Source organism: Pectinophora gossypiella, chromosome 16 (assembly GCF_024362695.1).
Source record: "Pectinophora gossypiella chromosome 16, ilPecGoss1.1, whole genome shotgun sequence".
Classification (NCBI taxonomy): Eukaryota; Metazoa; Arthropoda; class Insecta; order Lepidoptera; family Gelechiidae; genus Pectinophora; species Pectinophora gossypiella.
Window position 1 is genome coordinate 5,584,474 of NC_065419.1, and position 26,951 is coordinate 5,611,424.

General features: G+C 38.5%; 1 protein-coding gene across 11 annotated transcripts; it reads right to left on the reverse strand.

Annotated features, from left to right (window-relative positions):
• Nucleotides 1–632: 632 nt before the first annotated feature.
• On the reverse strand, nt 633–21,896 carry LOC126373613 (protein insensitive-like). 11 transcript variants are annotated; one of them, XM_050019807.1, is made up of 13 exons: nt 21,811–21,888; nt 15,625–15,723; nt 13,460–13,548; nt 13,059–13,373; nt 9,505–9,609; nt 8,879–8,991; nt 8,462–8,605; nt 7,506–7,805; nt 6,696–6,784; nt 3,568–3,742; nt 3,386–3,490; nt 1,253–1,516; nt 633–659 (listed from the first exon to the last, which is right to left on the reverse strand). In XM_050019807.1, exons 1-8 carry the CDS (start codon nt 21,875–21,877, stop codon nt 7,670–7,672), a joined length of 1,068 nt encoding a protein of 355 aa, XP_049875764.1. In that variant the 5' UTR covers nt 21,878–21,888; the 3' UTR covers nt 633–659; nt 1,253–1,516; nt 3,386–3,490; nt 3,568–3,742; nt 6,696–6,784; nt 7,506–7,669. The 11 variants fall into 11 exon arrangements, with proteins under 11 accessions (XP_049875764.1, XP_049875759.1, XP_049875762.1 ...); XM_050019802.1 differs by having other exon boundaries at nt 639–1,516; XM_050019805.1 differs by lacking the exon at nt 9,505–9,609 and adding an exon at nt 12,877–12,981 and having other exon boundaries at nt 639–1,516.
• Between the last annotated feature and the right edge of the window lie 5,055 nt (nt 21,897–26,951).

Below are 26,951 nucleotides of genomic sequence, written 5' to 3' on the forward strand. Positions count from 1 at the left end.
CGTTTTTGTAAAGCATTCAGCAGCAGAACCAGCCATCAGGGTTGTTGGGGGCAAGTGAGAGGCCGCGTAAGTGCTGACGCATGTGGCGTCCCACACTAAACAGCGACCCTTTACCCAAGGTGTAAGAGTTAGCCCATCTGGTCGCTTGCCGTCAGAGCGACACAAACCAGGGGGCTCGAGTAAGTTCGGTATGCCGGCCGACACTTAACTATTTAAAATGTAGCATTAAATTGTATCTATGATAAATAAATAAATAAATAAAATAAATAATGTCATTGAGCATGTGGTGTCGAGGAAAACGACCCGCTGACTTGCCACAGCTCAAACCGTGATAGCCTCTGGCATCTACCGGTGCTCCACAAATGCAGTTGATTAGAATGATAATATTATTTCTCGTCTCTTCCGTACTAAACTGTATACTTACTTTATGTGAAACAGATACAATACATCTCTCCTCTCTTTCGCACTACGCGATGTACTTATGCTCTTACACTTACTTCATGTCAGTAAGCCTATATCGATTATCAAGATCAAAACTAGAGATCAATAAATGAAAAATAGTTATTTTACAAAACGTATATTTAGTTACAAAATCATTAATTACAAAAGGTACAAAATTAAAACAAAATCTAGTTGGTTGCTCATTGGATTACCGTGACCTGTGAAAAAAGAACATAAATTAATAAGGGTCTTAATGACATTGTAACGAATACTAAAGGGGTGATTCAGACCATGATTCTGAGTTAATATCCAGTGGAATTTTCCGTCGCAGAATTATTATTCATGGCTTTTTTACTACACTTACACCCCGTACGAGTACATAACATACAGGTAGCCAGCCATACAAGTAGATATGGGTGTTAGTGACACCGTAACGAATACTGAGGAGGATGATTCAGACCACGATTCTGAGTTGATATCAAGTTGAATTTCCTGTCCGAAAATTCATGTCAATTTTTGGGGTTTTTTAATTATTTTTCTATACTTTTGCGACGGAAAATTGCACTTGATATCAACTCAGATACATGTACTGAATCATCCCTCAAAGTTGCAAAGATATCCCAAAATCTTTTATCTTTTTGCAAATATAATACGAAAGAACCTACGTACCTATATCGCTGACGTTCTAACCGCATATTTGCAAATAGATAAAATATTGTAGGTTTTTTTTGCGTTCACGGTAATGACATTGACTTTCAGTGTAAGAAGATGTACCCTTATATGTATAGTGAGCAAAAATAACGCATCTTACGAAATTTTCCGCAACCTTACAACGTTCTATCACAGTCTGGACGACGTTGTTAGCCGTGCCACCATGCCTAGACGCCATTTTGGGGTCTTTTGCACGGACTGTTGGGAAAAGCAGTTCATCTTAGTGGTTTCATTTTTCACTTTTTTTAGATGTTTTAATTTATTCTTCAGGAGTTTCCGAGTCGACAGAAGTGGAAGTTTTTTCTTCTGTATGCCATTGCGCAACATCTTACTTTCGTCGGCGCACTTGGTAGTTATACTTGTCCTGTAACAAAGGAAAAATAATACTATATAATACTATATAACTTATTAAATATGAATCATCTCAATTTGTATGTGCCATGGGCCGATCGATATCTACCGGGGCTGATCACTATATGCCAGCATTTCGTGATTATACCCGATCTAGCCAACTCTAAATTGGGCACATCATGAAATAATTGGTCATATCACGAAATGCCCAGGCAGATCGCGCTCCGTGACATATTATACATTGTAAGTCTCTTGTCCATCTTTTACAGATTATTCAATAAAACTGACGCACTTTTTCACATAGGTAAGCATCTAAATACGGAAATAGTAAACTTCGATTAGGAAAACTAATAAAATTGAACCAATACATTTTTTGGCTGCAAGTGAAGAGTTTATTATCAAGAACAAGCGAAGCAGTCGATAAAATTAAATTACGAATGTAAGTACCTAAGAAGTGATTATATATAGGTACAGGTAGGGACTACTGAACCTAGCTAAGCTTTTCATATATTTACTGTCACTGAACTAAAAGTGCGCACAAAATATTCAAAAACCACTGCTCTCGTGCAGAACAGAATAAGATTTAGCTGCGAGTTCTTAGTGACCTTGTCGTGCTGGAGAGGTGATTACATCAATCGGTTTAACGCATAAAGCATCAGTATGGGAATTACACGTACCTCACCAGACTTTCACAAGTTTTACACCGCTCCACAACAGTAGACACTATATCATTAATGATCGCAGCAATCAGTTTCTTCTTGGCTGGTTTGTTAAAACGCTGGCGACTTTTTGCCAGTTAACGAGTGTGTGGCTAAGACTCTAATAACTTTTAATAAAAATAAAATACCTATGTAATATTATATTAACATATTTTTTTAAAATGCTTAGTTGTTCAATTACATGTAAGTAGGTAGGTACGAGTAGCTTAGTGAATTTAAATTATGTATTGTATTGTGTCACTAGTGTGTCTGTGAAACAAACTGTAAAACCCCTCCGGACTCGTGGTCACACCACGTTGTCACACCAGTATGACAAACAGGATTTTTTTTTCGTGTTTGTCACACCGCTAACAATACAACACCTTTTATCCTGACTTGTCATTATAAGTAGTGCGGTGTTTATCGGCGTATAAATTGAAATTGATTTTATTTACGAAATTATACTTTAAAAAAAACTTATCGCTATCGACCCACTAGGGTCGATTAATTCTTTCAAACATTTTTCCTCTCAGACGACTCCTTGAGCCGAGGTTCGCGCCCAATTGGGCACCCTCAGGCCTGTTGTTTTAAATGTCGTACCGGGTTAGAGCCTTCAGCGCTCCCCATTTGTCCGGCCAAGTAGTTAATGCGATAATATGACTTATTATCAAATAAAAAAAAAATCTATCTAGTCTATTGATGAATATGGAGGAAGAAAGAGAAGTGTGTCAGGATCGAAGCAAATGGAATTCTATAGTCTCTGCTTACCCCGGTGGGAAATAGGCGTGAGTTTATGTATGTATGTAACAAAAATCTGGTAATAATGGAAAAATCCACTAGGTCGCCAGTGATAGAAGATAGGAATAAACAAAAAGAAAGCGCTATTAAACATAATTAATCTCTTTGCACAAATATTATAATGCCTCATGGCAAATATCGATATATTTTTTATCATAGGGATATTCTCCGCACTAACAATGGTGTGATAAAAGGTGTTGTATTGTTAGCGGTGTGACAAACACGAAAAAAATCCTGTTTGTCATACTGGTGTGACAACCTGGTGTGACCACGAGTCCGGGGGTTTAATCCTTTAATAATTATAATTCAACAAACTATCTCAATATGTGTCACTTTTACCTCTAGACATTATGGAATTTCTTGAACATCCTTAATATTGCACTTACCATATTTTAAGCAACAACGGGCCCATCATTCAGAAAAGAATCATCGTCCGATAACTCGACATCCTGCTCCGCTTCTTCTACTCTGAAGTCGCTATCGTCGGCGCCCTTCAAATAATGAAGTAATACTTAAATTTTGACCTTTGCTAAGTATTTGTACATTTTTTAGAAATTATTATACGAACCACACCGCTACTGGAGGTCTTGACACACCGGCTGCGCTGGACCCTTGTTTGGGTAGGACTATCAACTTGCCGGTCCGTGCTCTTCTTAACGCGATCGTAACGTGCCTTTTTCTGCGATGCTTCCGTCAGTACTCGTTGCCAAGCCGCCGCATCGGGGCCCTGGGTGATAACCACCCTGGACGACAACTGTACTACAGGAAGCTGACATTCGTTTTTAGTGGGAGTCTCAACGTTACGATTTGCATTAACTTTTGGTTTAGTTTTCCTGACGATGCATCTACCGTCAGGAAACCACACAATGGTCGTAGTACTGGCATCGTCAGGTCTGCCGTGTCACGCACAAGTCTGCTATCTTAAAATAGTCGAGTTACGAATAACCAGTGCAAAAGGGGTTTATATCCTATGCTTTACATAGTGCAGTAAAAACATTTTAAAATTTATTGATACTTTTTGAGATACAGAGGTTGACAAAGTCTGCTAACTTGATTTTTTTGCATGTGGGTCACGCCTAACTCATCTAACTAAAAGTTACAATAGATAGGCGTGACTACGACGAAGGCAATCCTAGCGATTCGCGACATTCTTTGTACTTGCAAACCCGGCGCCCAGGGAGGAAACACTTCCTGAATCTGAGAGAGAAGTCGAGGACCCAAAATGCTTTGAACCAGGCATAAAGGGGAAATATTTTTTGGTTTGAATAAGAATGGGAAACTTCTTTAGAACAGTGATACTACCTGGAACCGTTGGTCAAAGGATCGAGTTTTGCAAGAACCATCAATGGGAGGATACAATACCAGGCTGGAAAACGGTTTGTTGTGAGAAAGCATACTCAAATGTGATGAGGATGATAAGGTCTTGTGACTTTTTTGTTGAATAAAGAATTGCAATAGATGTAACCCTGGGTTTTCATAACTAAGCAAGCGATAACATCATCGCTATTAATATTATTTTTAGTTTCGATCATCAATTGCAGCATCAAAATCGTAAATAGTTCATGAGCACAGGGTTATTTTGTTTATTGCTTTTATTCCTAGATGATTCTCGTTCGCCGAATGGGATTTTTTGTAAAACATTTGTTGAACCTTTGCTGGGTTCGGCTTCTTCAAGGATTCTATGTATATTACACCCCCTTGGAAGCGGTTTTTGTGGTTTGTCGCGAAACGGATTCAGGTTTTGTGGACTGATGGTCTGTGTTGTCAATTTTTGTGATAATCTGTCAGATCGTCAATCTCTTTTACTCTCGAGAATTCAAGAGTTCGCTGTGCAACCGGGAACTGTATAAGCTGCCATGAGGGTGTACCTTGGTTCCAGAGCTTTGTGTTATCTGCAGTCACAAGTGAGGACGAGTTGATTGATCTCATCTTAGCCAAGAAGAGAATTATATTTTTCTTTTGTGAGGTATAATTGTCACAATTCAAAGCCAAGTTCTTGTGGTTGCAAGGGTTGTTCAATACAGAGACAGAATGCTGATGCTGTATTATGGACTTTTCACCCTGCAGTGGAACTGCCTTTCTCGAAAAATAATCCTTTACGGTTGGTTTCCACATCCATAGTATGTACATAATGATCCTAAGCTAAAAGCTTTTTGGCAGTACTTTCAATTTTAACACCATCTTCTGAATATCTACGGGTTTCATATGTGGAATAAGTCCCATAGATGTTTAGAGGGCGATCTAAATAATGAAGGTACCTACTGTTGACGAGGTTTTTGCTGTGGAAGTGCAGGATGCTATTTGCATGCCCAGGCTAGCTGTGGGGATTGCTGTTTTCAAGAACGTTGGTTCTGTTCATTGAGACGTTTGTCTCAAGGGTGAAATATGATACTGAGGCGAAGCAGGCGGAGGAGGCCAGTTTTTATAGTTTTATTTTCTACTTTCTTCGAGGGTTGTCCCTCGCGATAGAAAACCAAATTCCTACTCTGTGTACAAACTTCACAGGATCCATTCTTGTACATTCTTGTTGAGAGTGATTGACTCTTCTACGCTTGTGGCTGCAAAAAGCGTAGGGAGTATGTTTCGAGCCGGTGCAAACTTCCATCGTGTCTGGTACAGTTCGTGCTTGCATAGCAGACAAGTTTTCGGGAGAGGGGAGTTATGCAGTCTAGCAGATTGTATGGAGAAAGAGTAAATAAGTCGTCGGAAGGTACGACAATGCAAAATCTTGGCCACGAAAACATTATTTTATCGAACTACTGGAAGGTGTTTCCAAGGGGGTGTGGTGTGCTGGCTTTGAGGATGGTTGAATATAGTAAGGGTTCAACAGATGTTTTTAGTAAGGGGTGGTGCATGTGTGCCGATGATTTCGGAGTGATGAAAATTGTGAAGAGGAATTAATCGATTCCTGAAGGTTATGCCTAAAACATTTTTAGCTATGGCATTGTGATTGATGATTGCAAACATGCTGTTGGAATCCCATTTTTTTCATTGTATTGAGAAGAAGTTTGAACATAATTATATATTTCACAAATATTTTTTCCAAACGTTCATTATATTTTAGATTATTTTATTTAAAATTATAAAATTACATAATTCTGAGCTCCTGATTGCTGATTGATGAATGTGTACGAAGCAAAAAAAGTATGTCAGGGTAGAAAAAAAGGAATTCCCAACTTGTACATTAATATTTCACTTAGTCTACTCAACCCGGGCTACCCCAAAAAGCAGTCCTTATAGAAAGCTTGTAACGATCATCTCTTACAACTAATAATTAGCATAGATAGATAAAAGTTATAACAAACCGGCTGCATGTGCCAAACTCTGCTAACTTAATATAGCACAGACCGCGTGACCACATTTCTATGGAAGAGTGGTCATGCACAACTCTTAAACTCGATTTAAATAAAAACTATTATAATAAAGAAAAAAATCAAAAGTGCCTGTTATTCAGAGTACATTTTAGAATATTTTCTGATATTTTGATGAAAGATATTTCACTTAATACGAACTATACAGACGATTAACTGAAAAAAACTTTAAATGCGATTTTCTCAAAACAGCATTTTTTGAGATAGCAGAGATTCGTATGACACGGCAGAGGTGGCGACTGAAAATACAAATAAAATTCATAGAAATCGACACCTTTACTAATTAGTTACCAATTAGAATATGAAATGCTTTCAGGTAACTCACAGTTGCTCTAACACCACACGCCCCCGTTTGCGACTCATTACAGCTAGTGCTGTAGTCACTAGTACTCGCTTCAGGTTGAGAGCCGTCACCTGAAATAACTTATGGAGTGAGATTCTTGAATATTGATGCATCAAACTCGAGCTTGAAATAAAATATCGAGCAGTTGCATTTTCTACTGATGCGAAACACCGACATGCGAACAATGATATTGTTTTGTAAGTAAATAATTTTCGTTAAGGATTCATGGTCATTATTTTCATTGATTTTATGTTATTTGTTTGGGTCCTTCCGATTTCCGTTTACCGCTTTATATTGTTTGCTTTCTGATTTGTAATCGGGTTCCCGGCAAAAATCGCATTTCCGAATATAAACTTATTGTAATTGACATGTTCATTAATTATTAGATTTATAATGTATCAGAATTTTAATTCAGAACAGTTTCCCGCTTGATTTGACACCGTAACGAATACAGAGGGGGATGATTCAGACCATGATTCTGAGTTGATATCAAATGGAATTTCCTGACGGAAAATTCATGAAAATTTTTGGGGTTTTTTAATTATTTTTCTGTACTTTTGCGACGGAAAATTGCATTTGATATCAATCATAATCATGTACTGAATCATCCCTCAAAGTTGCAAAAATATCCTAAAATCTTTTATCTTTTGTAAATAACAATTTACGTCTCTATACCGCTAAAAAAAAATAGGTGATAAAAAAAATAGGTTTTTTTTGCGTTCACGGTATTGATATTGGTTTTCAGTGTTAGAAGATCCACCCTTATACGTATAGTGAGCAAAACTAACGCACCTTACAAAATTCTCCGCAACCTTTCAACGTTCTGTCTGGACGACGTTGTTAACCGTGCTACCATGCCTTGACGCCATTTCCATTGGCGTCTATTTCACGGACTGTTGGTAAAAGCACTTCATCTTAGAGGTTTCATTTTTCTCTTCCTTTTTAGATTTTTTAATTTATTCTTCAGGAGTTTCCGAGTCGACAGAAGTAGAAGTGCGCGGACGAATGTTCTCCTTCTTTAAACGTTTTTTCTTCTGTATGCGATTGCGCAACATCTTACTTTCGTCCGCGCACTTGGTAGTTATACATGTCCTGTAACCAAGGAAAATAATAAGTGCTAAACTTACTAAATATATTATGAGTCGTTTCAATTTGTATGTGCCATGGACCGATCGATATCGACCTGGGCTGATCACGACATCTGATGATTATGCCCGATCTGGCCGACTCTAAAATAAAATAATTGGTCGTATCACGAAATTCCCAGGCAGATCACGCTCGGCCCACTTTTTCGATCGGCCCGTGACATTACATTATGCATTGTAAGTCTCTTTTCCACCTTTTACAGATTATTCAATAAAACTGAAGCACTTAGATAGATAGGCATCTAAATACCAAACAAAATAGTAAACTTCGTTTAGGAAAAGTGATAAAATTAGACCGAAAGATTTTTTTAGCTGCAAGTGCAGAGTTTATATCAAGAACAAGCGAAGCAGTCGATAGAATTGAATTACGAATGTACCCAACAAGTGATTATATATAGGTAGAAAGACTACTGAACCTTGCTAAGCTTTCCATATATTTACTGTTACTGAACTGAAAGTGGGCGCGAGATATTCAAAAACCACTGCTCTTGTGCAGAACAGAATAAGATTTTGCTGCGAGTTCTTAGTGACCTTGTCGTGCTGGAGAGGTGATTACATCAATCGGTTTAACGCATAAAGCATAAGTATAGGAATTACACGTACCTCACCAGACTTTCACACGTTTTACACCGCTCCACAACTGTAGACACTATATCATTAATAAGCGCAGCATTAAGTTTTTTCTTAGCTGGCTTATTGGGAAATGCTGGCGACCTTTTCCCAGTTAATGAGTGTGTGGCTAAGACTCTGAAAATTGAATTGAATGAATAATATGTATATAATAATACCTTTGTAATATTACATTTTGTTAACTTATTACATGTAAGTAGGTACCTAGGTAAGTATGTGATTTTGAGTAAGTATTTGTGTCACTAGTGTCAGTGAAACAACGCAGCGTGGTCAAACAATAAAACCTACATACTATTACTGGGCACAGGGGTTTCCTTATTGATCGAAGTAAGACTGTTATATTTTAAATAAATATGTAGATCCATTTCTCGCGAAACAAATAATATCTACCTGCGTGAAAATACTGCGGCTAATAATTTTCGAGTTGCAGTTTTGTAAGACCCCCAGTTTAAATTATTCAGTAGCTGGGACGACACCAAAGCATTCCCATTCCCAATGGGCACCTGGAAAATTATAATAAAATATTACATATCCAACCACACAAATTTGCATGAACACAATTACAACATATTTCATAAAATACAAATTGTAATAAAATACATTCAACTTTTAATTGACTCTAATCTAGACAAGATTCGAGGATCAGAGTAAAAACGTAAGGAGTAGAATTTTAGGTCTATTTTTTCATACCCTTATTGCTTGATTACATAACGTAATTTCTGAGATTCACAGTGGCCCGGCTGGGGAGCATTGCTATCTGGCCGCACCACAAATAATAATCATTTTTCTTTTAACTCTTTGCCTTACTTTTTTTTTCTTGGTATGCAGATGAAAGTAGACATTATGTAGCACATATTGAATTCATTCGTAATTGCGTACTAAATAGTGGTCCGGCCTGGGAGCATCACACCGAGTTAATACTTTAATTATTATAATTCAACAAAATATCTCAATATGTGTAATTTTTACCTCTAGACATTATGGAATTTCTTGAACATCCTTAATATTGAACTTACCATATTTTTAGCAACAACAGATGATGGGCCATCATTCGAAGAAGAATCAGTTAACTCTACATTCTGCTCCGCTTCTTCCACTCTAAAGTTGCTATCGTCGGCGCCCTTAAAATAATGAAGTAATACTTAAATTTTGAGCTTTGCTAAGTATTTGTAATTTTTTTAGAAATTATTATACGAACCACACTGCTACTGGAGGTCTTGACCCGCCGGCTCACGCTATTTTCGTAACGCAGCTTTTTCTGCGATGCTTCCGTCAGTAGGTACTCGTTGCCAAGCCGCCGCATCGGGGCCCTGGGTGATAACCACCCTGGACGACAACTGTACTACAGGAAGCTGACATTCGTTTTTAGTGGGAGTCTCAACGTTACGATTTGCATTAACTTTTGGTTTAGTTTTCCTGACGATGCATCCACCGTCAGGAAGCCACACAATGGTCGTAGTACTGGCATCGTCAGGTGGCGACTGAAAATACAAATAAAATTCATAGAAATCGACACCTTTACTAATTAGTTACCAATTCGAATATGAAATGCTTTCAGGTAACTCACAGTTGCTCTAACACCACACGCCCCCGTTTGCGACTCATTACAGCTAGTGCTGTAGTCACTAGTACTCGCTTCAGGTTGAGAGCCGTCACCTGAAATAACTTATGGAGTGAGATTCTTGAATATTGATGCATCAAACTCGAGCTTGAAATAAAATATCGAGCAGTTACATTTTCTACTGATGCGAAACACCGACATGCGAACAATGATATTGTTTTGTAAGTAAATAATTTTCGTTAAGGATTCATGTCATTATTTGCATTGATTTTATGTTATTTGTTTGGGTCCTTCCGATTTCCGTTTACCGCTTTATATTGTTTGCTTTCTAATTTGTAATCGGTTTCCCGGCAAAAATCGCATTTCCGAATATAAACTATTAATTGTAATTGACACATGTTCATTAATTATTAGATTTATAATGTATCCGAATTTTAATTCAGAACAGTTTCCCGCTTGATTTGACACCGTAACGAATACAGAGGGGGATGATTCAGACCATAATTCTGAGTTGATATCAAATGGAATTTCCTGGCGGAAAATTCATGAAAATTTTTGGGGTTTTTTAATTATTTTTCTATACTTTTGCGACGTAAAATTGCACTTGATATCAACTCATAATCATGTACTGAATCATCCCTCAAAGTTGCAAAAATATCCTGAAATAACAACTAACGTCCCTATATCGCTGACTTATGTACGTTCTAACCGCATATTTGCAAATAGATAAAAAATATTAGGTTTTTTTGCGTTCACGGTATTGATATTGATTTTCAGTGTTAGAAGATCCACCCTTATTCGTATAGTGAGCAAAACTAACGCACCTTACAAAATTCTCCGCAACCTTTCAACGTTCTGTCTGGACGACGTTGTTAACCGTGCTACCATGCCTTGACGCCATTTCCATTGGCGTCTATTTCACGGACTGTTGGTAAAAGCACTTCATCTTAGAGGTTTCATTTTTCTCTTCCTTTTTAGATTTTTTAATTTATTCTTCAGGAGTTTCCGAGTCGACAGAAGTAGAAGTGCGCGGACGAATGTTCTCCTTCTTTAAACGTTTTTTCTTCTGTATGCGATTGCGCAACATCTTACTTTCGTCCGCGCACTTGGTAGTTATACATGTCCTGTAACCAAGGAAAATAATAAGTGCTAAACTTACTAAATATATTATGAGTCGTTTCAATTTGTATGTGCCATGGACCGATCGATATCGACCTGGGCTGATCACGGCATCTGGTGATTATGCCCGATCTGGCCGACTCTAAATTGCGCACATCATAAAATAATTGGTCATATCACGAAATTCCCAGGCAGATCACGCTCGGCCCACTTTTGCGATCGGCCCGTGACATATACATTATGCATTGTAAGTCTCTTTTCCACCTTTTACAGATTATTCAATAAAACTGAAGTACTTAGATAGATAGGCATCTAAATACCAAACAAAATAGTAAACTTCGTTTAGGAAAAGTGATAAAATTAGACCGAAAGATTTTTTTAGCTGCAAGTGCAGAGTTTATATCAAGAACAAGCGAAGCAGTCGATAGAATTGAATTACGAATGTACCCAACAAGTGATTATATATAGGTAGAAAGACTACTGAATCTTGCTAAGCTTTCCATATATTTACTGTTACTGAACTGAAAGTGGGCGCGAGATATTCAAAAACCACTGCTCTTGTGCAGAACAGAATAAGATTTTGCTGCGACTTCTTAGTGACCTTGTCGTGCTGGAGAGGTGATTACATCAATCGGTTTAACGCATAAAGCATAAGTATAGGAATGACACGTACCTCACCAGACTTTCACACGTTTTACACCGCTCCACAACTGTAGACACTATATCATTAATAAGCGCAGCATTAAGTTTTTTCTTAGCTGGCTTATTGGGAAATGCTGGCGACCTTTTCCCAGTTAATGAGTGTGTGGCTAAGACTCTGAAAATTGAATTGAATGAATAATATGTATATAATAATACCTTCACATTTTGGTAACTTATTACATGTAAGTAGGTACCTAGGTAAGTATGTGATTTTGAGTAAGTATTTGTGTCACTAGTGTCAGTGAAACAACGCAGCGAGGTCAAACAGTAAAACCTACATACTATTACTGGGCACAGGAGTTTCCTTATTGATCGAAGTAAGACTGTTATATTTTAAATAAATATGTAGATCCATTTCTCGCGAAACAAATAATATCTACCTGCGTGAAAACACTGCGGCTAATAATTTTCGAGTTGCAGTTTTGTAAGACCCCCAGTTTAAATTATTCAGTAGCTGGGACGACACCAAAGCATTCCCATTCCCAATGGGCACCTGGAAAATTATAATAAAATATTACATATCCAACCACACAAATTTGCATGAACACAATTACAACATATTTCATAAAATACATATTGTAATAAAATACATTCAACTTTTAATTGACTCTAATCTAGACAAGATTCGAGGATCAGAGTAAAAACGTAAGGAGTAGAATTTTAGGTCTATTTTTTCATACCCTTATTGCTTGATTACATAACGTAATTTCTGAGATTCACAGTGGCCCGGCTGGGGAGCATTGCTATCTGGCCGCACCACAAATAATAATCATTTTTCTTTTAACTCTTTGCCTTACTCTTTTTTTCTTGGTATGCAGATGAAAGTAGACATTATGTAGCACATATTGAATTCATTCGTAATTGCGTACTAAATAGTGGTCCGGCCTGGGAGCATCACACCAAGTTAATACTTTAATTATTATAATTCAACAAAATATCTCAATATGTGTAATTTTTACCTCTAGACATTATGGAATTTCTTGAACATCCTTAATATTGAACTTACCATATTTTTAGCAACAACAGATGATGGGCCATCATTCGAAGAAGAATCAGTTAACTCTACATTCTGCTCCGCTTCTTCCACTCTAAAGTTGCTATCGTCGGCGCCCTTAAAATAATGAAGTAATACTTAAATTTTGAGCTTTGCTAAGTATTTGTAATTTTTTTAGAAATTATTATACGAACCACACTGCTACTGGAGGTCTTGACCCGCCGGCTGCGCTGGACCCTTGTCTGGGCAGGGCTACCAACTTGCCGGTTCACGCTGTTTTCGTAACGCAGCTTTTTCTGTGTTGCTTCCGTCAGTACTCGTCGCCAAGCCCTGGGGCCCTGGGTGATAACCACCCTGGACGACAACTGTACTACAGGAAGCTGACATTCGTTTTTAGTGGGAGTCTCAACGTTACGATTTGCATTAACTTTTGGTTTAGATTTCCTGACGATGAATCCACCGTCAGGAAGCCACACAATGGTCGTAGTACTGGCATCGTCAGGTGACGACTGAAAATACAAATAAAATTCATAGAAATCGACACCTTTAGTAATTAGTTACCAATTAGAATATGAAATGCTTTCAGGTAACTCACAGTTGCTCTAACACCACACGCCCCCGTTTGCGACTCATTAGAGCTAGTGCTGTAGTCACTAGTACTCGCTTCAGGTTGAGAGCCGTCACCTGAAATAACTTATGGAGTGAGATTCTTGATTATTGATGCATCAAACTCGAGCTTGAAATAAAATATCGAGCAGTTGCATGGCTGATGGGAAACACCGACATGCGAACAATGATATTGTTTTGTAAGTATGTTAATAATAAATAAATAATCTGTCACCATAGATTCTCCATATCCATCTCATTCGTCATTCCTCATACGCACCATATTTCCAGACACAATAGTTAAACAATGGGATTTAGATTTTAAAAGGCATCAACATCAAGTGTGGCTGTAAGTTATCTTATCAAGAGTAGTTGCTCTGCCTCGCGAGGACAAGGATTACGTGGGGAGGATTACTTTTGAACCATTCGAAAGAATTACATTAAAAAGTTGTTTTTTTTTCCGCAGGAGGCAAAATGCTCTTTGTATCTCGTTAGGCCCATAGATGTCTTACAAACAGGTATGTCCGATTCAATTTACCGACCGAAACTCCTTCCTTTCTGGATTCCACATTCAAGGTGCCTTCGTTAAGGATTCATGTCATTATTTGCATTGATTGTATGTTATTTGTTTGGGTCCTTCCGATTTCCGTTTAAAGAAAGAAAGAAACATTCCGCGCGGGGGGTTTTTCGCTTTATATTGTTTGCTTTCTGTTTTTGTAATCGGTTTCCCGGCAAAAAATCGCATTTCCGAATATAAACAAATGCTAATTGACATGTTCATCAATTATTAGATTTATAGTGTATCAGAATTTTAATTCAGAACAGTTTTACGCTTGATTTGAGACCCTCGTGAACAAGACAACAATAAAGTTGAATTAATACGGAATAAAAAATAATTACCACAGTTAGTTTGGCATTTTATTGAGTCGTAGATTGTAAATGGAATGAAAGTATTCGTTTACAAGTTCCTTTTGCCTTATTTTTTCTATTGCCACGAACCCTGTGTACTACATTTCCGGCTGTTCCTTATCCAGCAGCGGCAAGAAACCTCTTGTTTTGTTGTCATATAACGTACTGACATCAAATCAGATATTTCCCTCCTAATGACCTGAAAGGTGACTTTGTTATATATGTCAACTTCCGCCCTTAAGTTTTACTGTCTGCCGAGCTTGAAGGTTATCAAAACAGTTCTGCAGGTAGACCGGCTGTCCACTCAGTTGCACTTTATGCATAGAGGTGAGCTAGATGGATTATGTCGATGATTTTGGAGGTTGAACTTTTATTAAATTCAAATTCAAGAATATCTTTATTCAGTAGGTAACATAGTTACACTTTGAATCGTCAATCTTTACATAACGAACGTCTCATCCGCCTAAAACTACTGCAGCTTCTCACAACCTGTATATTAGGTTCATCTACTTATATTAAGTTTATTAACGATATTCTACACACGTGACTCCTGTGTGGTGTTCAACGACCGAGACATGCATGCATAGAACAAAATAAATAATAACAGTGCGTAGCATTATCTATAGTGGTAAGTAATATTTTTATACAATACATACTGCAATGAAATTGAGGATGTTTTAAAAAAAGGCCAGGTCAAGAGCACTATAAACCGGCGAGCATGCATGAAGTCTTTCATGGAAGTGGAATAAGCGTAAGTGACGTGTCAGGAGTCAGGATCGTGATAAGTGGAATTCCGTGATCTCTGTCTACCCCAACCGAAAATAGGCATGATCTTATATATGTATGTGTATTTTTTATAGACACATATAGGTATATGACAGTGCTAGTGCTATCCTTTAATCAATAGCGTTGACCCAAGCACTATAGGCGACACTAGCGCTCGACCACTACAACGGTAGAGTCTTGAAACTACACAGACTATACTCGGACGGGGCATGCAGTATGTTAGTAAGCGCATGGCTTAAGAACGGCTCGAACGATTTCACGATTTTTTCCATGATTATTGTAGTTTTATGTAAAAAAAATTAAGTGTCGAAAAAGAAAAAAAAAACGGGAAATTTTGAGGAAAATTTCGGGAACACATTTTTTTCATGCATTTTTTGTACGTGATGTCGCCGCGTCGGTCGGATTAGTTAGTTCAAAAAAACGATGCTCTGTTTAAACCATAGCACCCAACCAACTTACTTGTTTGGTCCATTACAGGTCTACCGTAAAACTTTAACGCCAGGAGGGCTTTGGCAGCCTCAATCTCTTCAACGCCGGGAGCACGCAAAGACGACATTACTACCGAATAAAACGTTTCGTAAAATATAAACATGTCATTATAATATTTATTTCTTAAAATGTAATTTATTTGTTACCATTGAAGACTATACCTACTTACTTAAATTCACAACATCATAAACAGATGTGATTTTTTTATTAAGTACTACTTATCGTGTGACAGATATTCTCTCGAAGCTTATTGAAAAGAAATCCCGGACTTATCATAACTTCAAGATTGACCCTTCAACCTTGGAATAAAAAAAACGGAATAGTCGATAAGGAATCGAAAAATATTAATTTATATAACATTTAATTTTAGAAAAACATTAATATTTTATTTCAATAAAAAATATATTTACAATATTGAAAAAAATACAAATATGTGAAGGAGGCTAAAATGAAGTCACTTTGTAGGTATGGCTCTTAAATCATACGATATTTAATTTAGTATCTGTATGTCGTGGCCAGATCTTAGAATTGATCATGATGTGCTCGATCATTTCATGAAATGGCCATATTACATGAAATAAAATATAATTCGTTGGTCACATCATGATGTAGTTTAGCCAGATCAATGAACACAAAACGTTTAACGATGTGAGCAATTAATGCATGATATGGCCAAACAAACGTAGGCGATCATATCGTAAAATTAGTAACAATAAGTAGTGGCGCTGGTGTCGATTATATTTAAAACTTAATTGATATTATAATCGATCAATTGATTATGTAAATAATTTTGAACCTTAAAAAATAATTGACTATTCGCATTATTATTACACCACATAACATGGACACCGCCTGGATTAACGATATACGTATATGGCCAAACGTGGATTGAAATATCATTGAACGTTGACGTTTCAACGATATGGTTAATTTAAGTTGGCTATTTCATGAAATATGACCATTTTTCATGAAATATGAACACATGATATGATCAATTCTAAGATCTGGTCACGGCATATACATAAATACTTACATAAGTATTTTCACAGACAACACATCGCAAGCATACTTACTTGGTTATCAGTACAACGTTACAACAAACACCCAAGAAATAATAACGTTAAAATTAACGAAGATTTTAAAGATAGATTTTAGTACACCTCACAGAGCTCGTGAATTATGAAAGTACAAACGACTTGTCACAACCGACTACTGAGGAATACTGACTAGTTTCGACACAACATCGTATCCTGAACATCCGATTTACCTGACGAAGTACCCAACCCCCCACCGTCTATTGTAGTACATATCCCAGCCTATTGTTCTTCAGGTAGACTAGGGATTACTATTAAATTCAAGTAAAGTATAGAATACATTTCCGTAAAAGATTTTACTGCCATATTGTTTAAAATATAGATAAAGCATATCCATTGTGCCTTCACAAATTTTGAAGAAAAGGCCAAGAAGATTATCGTCATAAAACTAAATTACTTTTTAGAATCATTTCTGTGAAATACTTATTTTACGAATAGAAATATTTTAATTTTAAGTTTTTAACTTCTAAGCTTCCGCCAGACAAAACTTTATCTTTGCAACTTGGTTCCCCTGCATCAAGATCCTGTGAGGTCCATTCCCCGTGGTAAATCCTTTTTTTTGGATCGCTTTGTCTACCTTGGGGTGAGGGATTTTTTTTTAATTAAAAGTACCCTCCGGATTGCGCGGTCTCAATCGGTATCACCGTTATCACTCCTACCCCCCTGGTCTCCCACGGGTCTCACCGGGGAAGGAGTGGTAACGTGTGCTCTGCCAGGCGGACAGCGGTCCAGATAGCGAAGTTTCGCACAAGTGGACAGCCACACCGCGCCCATACCATAACGGGGTAAGCATGGCTGCCCCAACAGCCGGCGTCGCAGGGCCCGCACTTTCGTGCGCACTTGCGTCTTCGCGACGTCCATTGCCGCCACCGTACCGACGCCCCCGCCGCGCTTTACCGGCGCACCGCTCCGGCAGTCCCCGGGACTCTCCTGGTTCGCCTGCGCTCCCCCGGCGGAGCGCTCACTGAAGCTGGCCATTAGAGGCCTGCCCATCGACACCAACATCGTCGAACTAGAGGAGGAGCTGCGCAACCGCGGCTTCGACTCCCAGTACATCCGCCCCATCCAGGCCCGTGAGGGAAGATCGGGCTGCGTCTACTTCGTGGAGATCCGCAGGACGCTGGGATTCCAGCAAATCTACGAGGTCTCCGAGCTTCTCTGCATGCCCGGCGTCAAGGTCGAGGCGTGGAGGGGTCAAAGAGGTGCAACGCAGTGCCACCGCTGCCAGCAGTTTAGGCATAGCAGCCGTAACTGCCACCGCCCTGCTGCCTGCGTCTGCTGTGGTGAAATCCACACGGCCAAGGAGTATCTGCGTCCCCGGGAAGTTCCGGCAACCTGCTGCAACTGCGGGGGAACACACCCGGCGAACAGCTCTTCCTGCCGGGCAAGTTACGCGAGCTGCGTAACACCAAGGCGGGTGCGGCGTCCATGGAAGAGCTCCACCACCAGCAGCCTTCTCAGTGGACCCCAACAGCAAACAGACCGCGCGGAGCTCGCTTATGGTCGCGGCGAACGGCCCAGACGAGCTCAAGCCGCAGAAGCCAAAGCACAGGAGGCAAAACCTGCCCCCGCTGCTGTTACAGTCGAGCCGCAGCCATTGCCACTACCATCATTGACACCGAACCAAGCGGTCGCCGACCCTCCCAAGGGGAATAAGGCGAAGCCCCGAGCGGAGATACCCCCTGCCCCCTCCAGTGAGAAGCTGGAAGTATTGGAGCAGACGATCCAGCTGCTCCACGACATCCTGGCGGCCATCCGCTCACGGATCGACCCAGTGCCCATCATCATGGGGGGCCTGGCATCACTGCTGGGCTCACCCACCGGTGGGCCCTGATCACCATCACCGGACTGGGACAGGGCTGCCCACATCCACTGCTCCCAGTCGAGTAGTTAGGATTGTGGCCACCCCCCGCGGATGAGTGACGTTTCCAGTGGCAGTGGAAATATAGTCCTCTCCCTCTCTGCGGGCGGCGAGTGCGGCCACATTAAAGAGGCCACACCCCGAGAATGTCTCCCCGTCGCGGGCGAAGGAAGAAACCACACGGACTTATGGTGATTACTTAGCTATTTGATTAGTTAATTTAAAAATACCTTCATTTAGCATTCTAAAGTAGAGAGTTCAGACAGACGAGCAAACAGATATTACTTACCTACTCGATCCCGTAAACCCTATAGAAGTGAGCAGAGCCAAATAAGTACCAAAAGATAAATACTAATAATAATAGGTTGTAATAGGTAAGTGTTGTAAACTTGGTATTGAACATAATTTCTCGACTATATCCAAATTGAAGTAGTCAGAGGTACTCATCAAGTATTCACACCTCACGAACCTTATGTGTGTGATACCTGCTTTATGTATATGGTATTGAAGAACCAAAGTATTAAATCTGCGTCTATATTGTATATATATAAATCTTGGTATATTGTGTCCCCGTATTATTTCGTCGTCGTCGTTAGTTCAAGATCCGTTATAAGGAATATATACCTGCCTTCATAAGATATGTAATCGAATTACATATTCAAATGAAAGCTCTTATCATATTCTCAGTCCTACCGTATTAGGTTGCCTTAACAAACAGTTGAAACCTAATCCTAGATTTACGATATAAAATATAATTGGATTAACTCCATAGTGCGTTGAGGGGAATTTAAATGGGCAATCTTCTTTGTCAATTCTTTGGGGTACTAACTTGTCTTCCTGATAGTAGACTTTCATAAATAACTAATCAGGGAAGCTCATTAAAATAAATTCAACTTAATATTTAACATCATCAGCACGTAATTTAGTTAGGCAACTATAGACGCGCCCCAGGAGTCCGCATGCGCTGAAGTCATCGCATTTTGCGGGAAATTGCGGGTAGTGCGGCGCGGATAAGTGCGCGACATCGCATACGATGATACAAACATTTATAAAATGCGATAACTTCGGCGCGTGCGGCTCTTGCAGCGCGTAGTTGCACGTTAACTTTAATACTACGGTTAGATTGGTTATGATTGATATATTTAAAATTATTCGATTAAATAGCAGATGAGGGTAAGTACATATTTCTCATACTGCATCTAACTTCCATGCGCCACGTAAGTGTAAAATAACCGCGTGACGTCGCATGATACCAAATGAGAGCTTTCATCGCTCCCCTTTTGTCCGGCCAAAATGCCACACGACGCGAATGTACAATAGGTAGTGAATTACCTAAAATATCAGGAAAAATTAACAGGTGATACGTGTAAGCTGTGATTGGGTCGGAAAATGTAATACCTACTTACTTACGGCGAGGTGTGGGTGTATTTACACCTCTGCCAACCCCTACGGACATACAGGGGTGATGCTGTGTTATGTTATATTACTTATTATAAAAAAGGTACTTATATAAATATCAAGACAGTGAGACGATGATGATCTTAGTAGGTACCCACTTTCGCATAAAATTAAATTATGAATACCTACATAATCATTATTATAGTCCTAGCCCAAATGTTCTTTTAAAATCCAAACCCTATTTTTTAATTGTGTCTGGAAATCTCAGCCTTTCGAGGTTGAAATGGATATTGATGAACTATCAAAGCAGTAGACGCTTGCGGTAGCTGGGGCATATGTACCGAATAGAATCTTTCCGTTTACCACGTCACGTCTTGCTTGCTGTCATAGCATACGGAAAGAGAGATGTTGAGGGACTGGTGTTGCGATTTGAAGATGATTATTGTAAGAGAGACTTGAGCTCTTACAGTATTGACCAAGTGGCATGGGAGAAGCTCGACGAAGATCAAGGTGCTAGCCAGAATTGATCTGCACAGTCATGAAGAAAAATACATACATGCATACATACGAGTACACTTATGAAATTCGGCACACGTGATTAGCAACCTACATAGATTCATCATCACCAGTCCATTAACGTCCCCACTGCTGGGGCACGGGCCTTCCCTACGGATGGATAGGGAGATCGGGCCTTAAACCATCACGCGGGCCCAGTGCGGCTTAACGTGCCTTCCGAAGCACAGAGGAGCTCGAGATAAAAACTTTTTTTTTGTGGTCACCCATCCTATAACTGGCCTTTGCGAAAGTTGCTTAACTTCAACAATCGCAGACCGAGCGCGTTTACCGCTGCGCCACCGAGCTCCTCCAACAATATTACATACCTACATAAATTGATAACCTTAAATTTAAAATGTCTAAAATACCGACATATTCTTATTTGTTATGTTCAAGCTTAATAATATGAAAAAGTAACTCTCTTATGAAATTGCTGTGCTCAATCCAGGTCCATGTTACTCACCTTATGTTACCAACCTTCTACCATGTGGAACGCAATAAATGATTATTATTAACCTCCTTCATATTTGAAGTCGGTTAAAAAGCTACTACGTCTTCTAAGAGACACTAAAATCGTGAAATAGACGTGGCCAATGATGATGAAGTTGGTGACCAAACATTTTGGCGCACTGCTTCTTCATAGGAATTCGTTGGCAGATCAGCGTGCTTACCTCTACGGTAATGTCCCAGAATATAAGGCATCGTGGTTGATTTAAGTACCCTATATTATAAGGCCTCGTGGTAGGTAGATACATCCAACTAATTTAACGATAAAAAATGATAAGGGTCTGATTCACTCATTAAAATCATTATCTAGTAATGATGTTAATTGACCATTTCAATACTATCAGAATCAATCGTAGATAATCAAATCAAATCAAATCAGAATCATTTATTCAACGTAATTATCATGGATAAACTTGTTGAAGGTCAATGTAACATTTTTGAATTTACGTCATTTCGCAAGGTGTTATGGCTGAGGAGAAGAAATGACAAAAAACTGCAACAGCAACACATCTTTTAAAAACCAATGAGGATATACATTACAAGTTATTTAATAACTAGAGGAACACATTCAATACCAGACATAGATAAATGATATTGAGACATAGATAAATGGACTATCTACGTATAACCACAAAATTCATTCAATGCTCACGTCATATTTCAGTACCTACTATTATAATATTTAGTTAGGTGGTTACAAAGGAAAAATGAAAATATTAAAAATATTAATTCAGTACTCACAGCGCTTCACCATAATACAGCGAGTAAAATCCCACTTGATTCTATTTATAACAATAATTTGAAACATTTTAACACGCGTACGTGTAACCTAGCCGGTTGTGATGCGATCAAATGCGCCAGTCATTGGAATATCACATCGCACAAAGATTCGTAAAATGGAGGTAGATAGATAGGTATAATGTAATCTACTTGGTACTTATATCATTTTCTTAATGTAAGGTAGGTAAAAAGTTTGTGGCGTGTGTGTTTGCACTTTGCACCCGGTTGGATAATTCGAGCGGCAATGAGACTTTCCACGCTACGTTCCCCAAAAATAATATAAATGGCGATGTCTAAATTTAAACGTGATCCTTACCTATTTTCTCATTACTCGGGAACCTATTCAAAAATATCATCTTCATCATCAGCCCATTAACGTCCCCACTGCTGGGGCACGGGCCTTCCCTAAGGATGGTTAGGGAGATCGGACCTTAAACCATCACGCGGGCCCAGTGCGGATTGATGGTTATTAACGACTGCTAATGCAGCCGGGACCAACAGCTTAACGTGCCTTCCGAAGCACGGAGGAGCTCGAGGTGAAAACTTTTTTTTTGTGGTCACCCATCCTATGACCGCCCTTTGCGAAAGCTTAACTTCAACAATCGCAGACCGAGCGCGTTTACCGCTGCTCCACCGAGCTCCTCAACCTCTTCAAAAATATAATGCCACGTAAAAAGCATATACAAAAATAGTTGTTGCTTTATATTTGGATCAGATTATGTAAGGAATTATGTTGCTACATTATTGCTTCTCTTTATTTTAATTAATAAAGAGAATGATAATGGGTGGAAGATGTAATCGTGCCTGGGTGTAATAAAAAAGGTCTGTCATCCATGAAATTAGAATGTTAAACGAGGGATTTTTTTTTTACAGCGCCCTCTATGTTCTCTTGAAGATTTTGTCTGGAAAGTCTCTCTTTCTACACTTGGGTTTTTAATTTCATCTGGCTTACAGCGCGGAGGCCTACCTATACCAGTCTTATTTTTAAAGCGTTGGGCTTACGATCAGAGCTCCTGGGTTCGATTCCCGGTGGGGACATCTCAAACAACAAATATGTTGTGAGACTTTCCCTTGTTGGTATTGCAGGTTGTAATCACCCGATTGCCGAAATTAAAATGATATGCTTCGGAAGGAAACTGCTTAGGTACTGATTAAGTAATTATGTAGTCGTCTTCTTCTATCGTGTGGGTTGTAAAGTGGAGTACCAATTATCAACCCTGGTGTCAGGGTTACTATTGAGCCCCTGACATGGTTCATGTAACGACTACTTACTTACATCAGTAATTAGTAACCGGGACCGCTTAACGTGCCTTCCAAAGCACAGATCATCTTACTTATCTGTAGTCGTTACATTAGCTATATGTCACTGACTTTTGGCGGGTCAACCATAACCCTGATCAAGTAACTATTACCTAATCTGTGCCCTAGTCCCTGATACCGAGGTTGGTAAGGTCGGTTATTGACCTTATTATTTATTATTAACCCACACGAAAGAAGCACAGGTCCCCGGGTGTGAGTGCACGAATCGCCAATCGAAGACGTCCGTTAATTAGTTTAGATACCTATCAACCTATCTAGATAACATACAGGGTGTTGGTAACACCGTATTGAATAATGAGTGTGATTCAAAAGTTCATAACAAACGGAATGGGAGAAATGTGAATGTGCGGAGCTGGAGAAAATTTGAATAAAATTGCACATAAAATTTAAAATTGGACTGTATTTAATAGGATTATATTTTATAGTTACATTTTGAATGATTACTCTAAGAGTTGAAGGGAAAGAGTGTTACAATCGCCATCTTGTGGTCGAATTAAAAAACTTAAATCTAGTGTTGCCACATTATTTTATGTGAGGATTCGAACAGTGAATAATACTGCAAACCTCTTTTCAGGTAGGTGCCTACATCTATTTTTGCAATGAATTCTTTTCATACTTATCCTAGAAAAACACCAAGTGCCAACTTTATTCGCAAAGCATTTTATGGTGGCTCATGTTTATTATTTGGCCAGACAATAGATTTTTTAAATCTATCTTAAACAAAAGCGCAGCAGTAGAATTCGAAGGAACAAACTCGAAACAAATTCTTATAAGCTTTGGCTGAATAGTGATTTTTGAAATTGTATGTAGCTGGGAACAATAGGAGACTTTCGGAACACCAACGGTACACCAAGGAGTAGGTAGGGACCTTTACAAATTACTTTACTGCACCGAAAGGCAGCAAAATTCTGGGTAACTAACCAAACGCATAGAATAAGGAACAATACTTACTAAAGGTAAGGAAACTTAGAAAAATTATTAACAGATGACGGACAACCTTTTTTTTAACGTGACTTATTGTAGATTTGCCGCAGATGGCATTAACTACTTGGCCGGACAAATGGGGAGCGCTGAAGGCTCTCACGCGGTACAACGTTTAAGACAACAGGCCTGAGGGTGCCCAGTTGGGCGCGAGCCTCGGCTCAGGGCGTCGTCTGAGAGGAAAAATATTTGAAAGAATTAATCGACCCTAGCGGGTTGATAGCGATAAGCGCTGATTGAGGGAAGGGAATGACGGACAACCGTGTTCTTTATGTACCTACGAACCCTTGCATACCACAAACTTTGTCTTCGTTTTTTGCATACTTTACGATTTGTATACTTAGGTACCTTGGTAGGTACAACATCACAACCGATAAGTAGAAAATATATAAGTCTATATAGAAGTAGAAGTACCTTCTTCTACTACTTCTAATAGTTCTAATCATACTTCTACTTCTATCGTGAGGGTTGTGATGTCGATGACCAATATCAACAGATACTTTATAATTAGTGGTTAGTATCTGTAAAAAGACTACTAATTAGTTTATAACTTGAAAACCAACGGGGTTTAGAAAAAAAAGTAAAATATACTTATCAGATTAAACACAATCCTAGAATCTAAATTCTGAAGTCCGATAAGGGCATTCTTGATACAAAAGACATCAACGAGTTCAGTGTAATTTATTTTATTCCATAAAATTATTATTATTATCACCTACATAAAAACCACCTACGTACGGGACCTACTAAGCCGATTTTGATTAAACTAGCACTATTTCCTAAGTTGGACGATCCTTTATCATTATTTTTGTAACTAGTGTGCATAATATAGAAGAAACCACGATGTAAATAATTTGTATATAATGGGGTACAAAAAGGGAACCTCTCCAAGTTTGTTTTGTTTTTCAAGGTTCTTTATAATAATTATAAATGTTGACTCGCAAAACATAGCGAGAAACAAAACATCAATTTAAATTAAAACGTTTTCAGGCTATGTAACCTTTAAAAACTTATAAAAGAAAACACATAAATTGTATACATCTTTACATACGCTATACACTTCACTGTATAACTTACTGTACGGTCACGAGCATTAATATGTATACACTTTGGTACCATGTCACATTAACTTTTTTGACAAATTGAACTATAAGTCTCACTAAATGTCAAACATGTTAGAGCGACAGAGTCCTAAAGTGGGTCCATTATATTGCTCATGAATGTACACTTTATAATCAACTTGGACGACAATTATTTCTGACTTATGCAATACTAGAAATTAACGCAAAAGCTATTACGAAGAATGATTTTCTGTTTTTTATTTCAATAAATTCTAATTCTTAAATAATTTAGTATATCCAGCACACGTTGGGTAATTTGGATAATAACTCGCGTAGATGGGCGAATCCTTTCATCACAATGAAACTACCTGAATGACCTACGAAGAAAAATTTAGTAGTTGAGGAGTTATTGTGCTCAAATGACAATTAATACTTAGATACCTAACTAGATACCTACCCGTTACCTATGATCTTTCATAATAAGTGTGTTATCTCGAAAATAATAATGATTTAGGCTATTCCCAAACGTGTAGTTTCGCTCAGGCGAGTCGCTCACAAATCCATCGCTTACCGGTGATACAAATCGATTCACGCGAAACCCCACGACAGCTCCGTACCTTCACAAAGTAAATCTGCACAATGACCTAGGTATCTCAACCATTGCCCGATGGCTCAAATTAGCTTATAAACGTTTCTTCGATTCTGCTGCGCACCACCCAACTCCCCTGGTAGTTGCGGCTTCGAATACATCCCGCTTAGGCACAGAACTAAAAAAACGGTGCCCAGAAGATGTATATATACGATCCTGACGACCCGATTACTCTAGCCATAGAGGCGGCCACTTCACTAGCGACAACAGACACTTCAGGACCTCGATACCGACTCCGTTGTAGTGGTTTTAATGATTTCCCATAAAAAATGTGTAGGTCTATGTGAACATTTTTGTAGAAAATACTGATTGCCCTAAGACGCATCGTTTTTGAGACATTAGCTAGAAATCCCAAATCTGGCAAAAAAATTGTCTCTGCTTACCCCAGTGAAATGGGCGTGAGTCTATATTTCCCAAAAATAAGACATTTTCCTACTACACTTCCCGCTTCTGCTCTCCTCCTGTACATGGGGACTTTTGATTTTATAAGTGAACTCCCTAAACACATTTTAATCTATTTGTTGACCGAACTACTAATACCTAATATGTTTGTTTTATTTACTGACTGTACCTTATAGAAGTTTCTCATTCATTTTGTCGTTTTTTAAAATGCTGTAACAAATATTTTTGGTATTGGTAACATTTTATTGATAATATAGCAACCCTAACTATAATTCTCATACATTTCATGAATTATTTTGATGATTAAATTAATGTAACATCCACTATTGCTGGGTTTTTTAGCTAATAAAATGCTATGTTCATTATAATGCAAGCAGTGTACATTGCAGTTTTGGTAATCTTTAAACTGAATATGAAAACATTCATAGAATTGGTCGTGTACTCAAATGTCAAATGAAGGAAAATCATTTCATAGTTTACGATACGTAAGATAATGAAAATAATACGATAGAAAGATTTATTTGAGTTACGTACTCCCTTCCTGAAATAACAAAACCATGCTTTTATGAATAAAATTATAAAAATTGGTTATAAGTAATATATAAAGAGATCCACCGTTACAAATAACTTTTAATATGTTCTATTAGTGATGAAACGACTATGCCCGTAACGAAACGTCACTGTACGTC

Coding starts and splice junctions, on each gene's coding strand:
- LOC126373613 (XM_050019807.1), bottom strand. CDS start 21,877: ATGTTTCAAATTATTGTTATAAATAGAATCAAGTGGGATTTTACTCGC. Junction 13,549..15,624: donor ACCTGTAATGGACCAAACAA/GTAAGTTGGTTG, acceptor AAGTTATTTCAG/GTGACGGCTCTCAACCTGAA. Junction 9,610..13,058: donor AGACCTCCAGTAGCAGTGTG/GTTCGTATAATA, acceptor CATTATTTTAAG/GGCGCCGACGATAGCAACTT.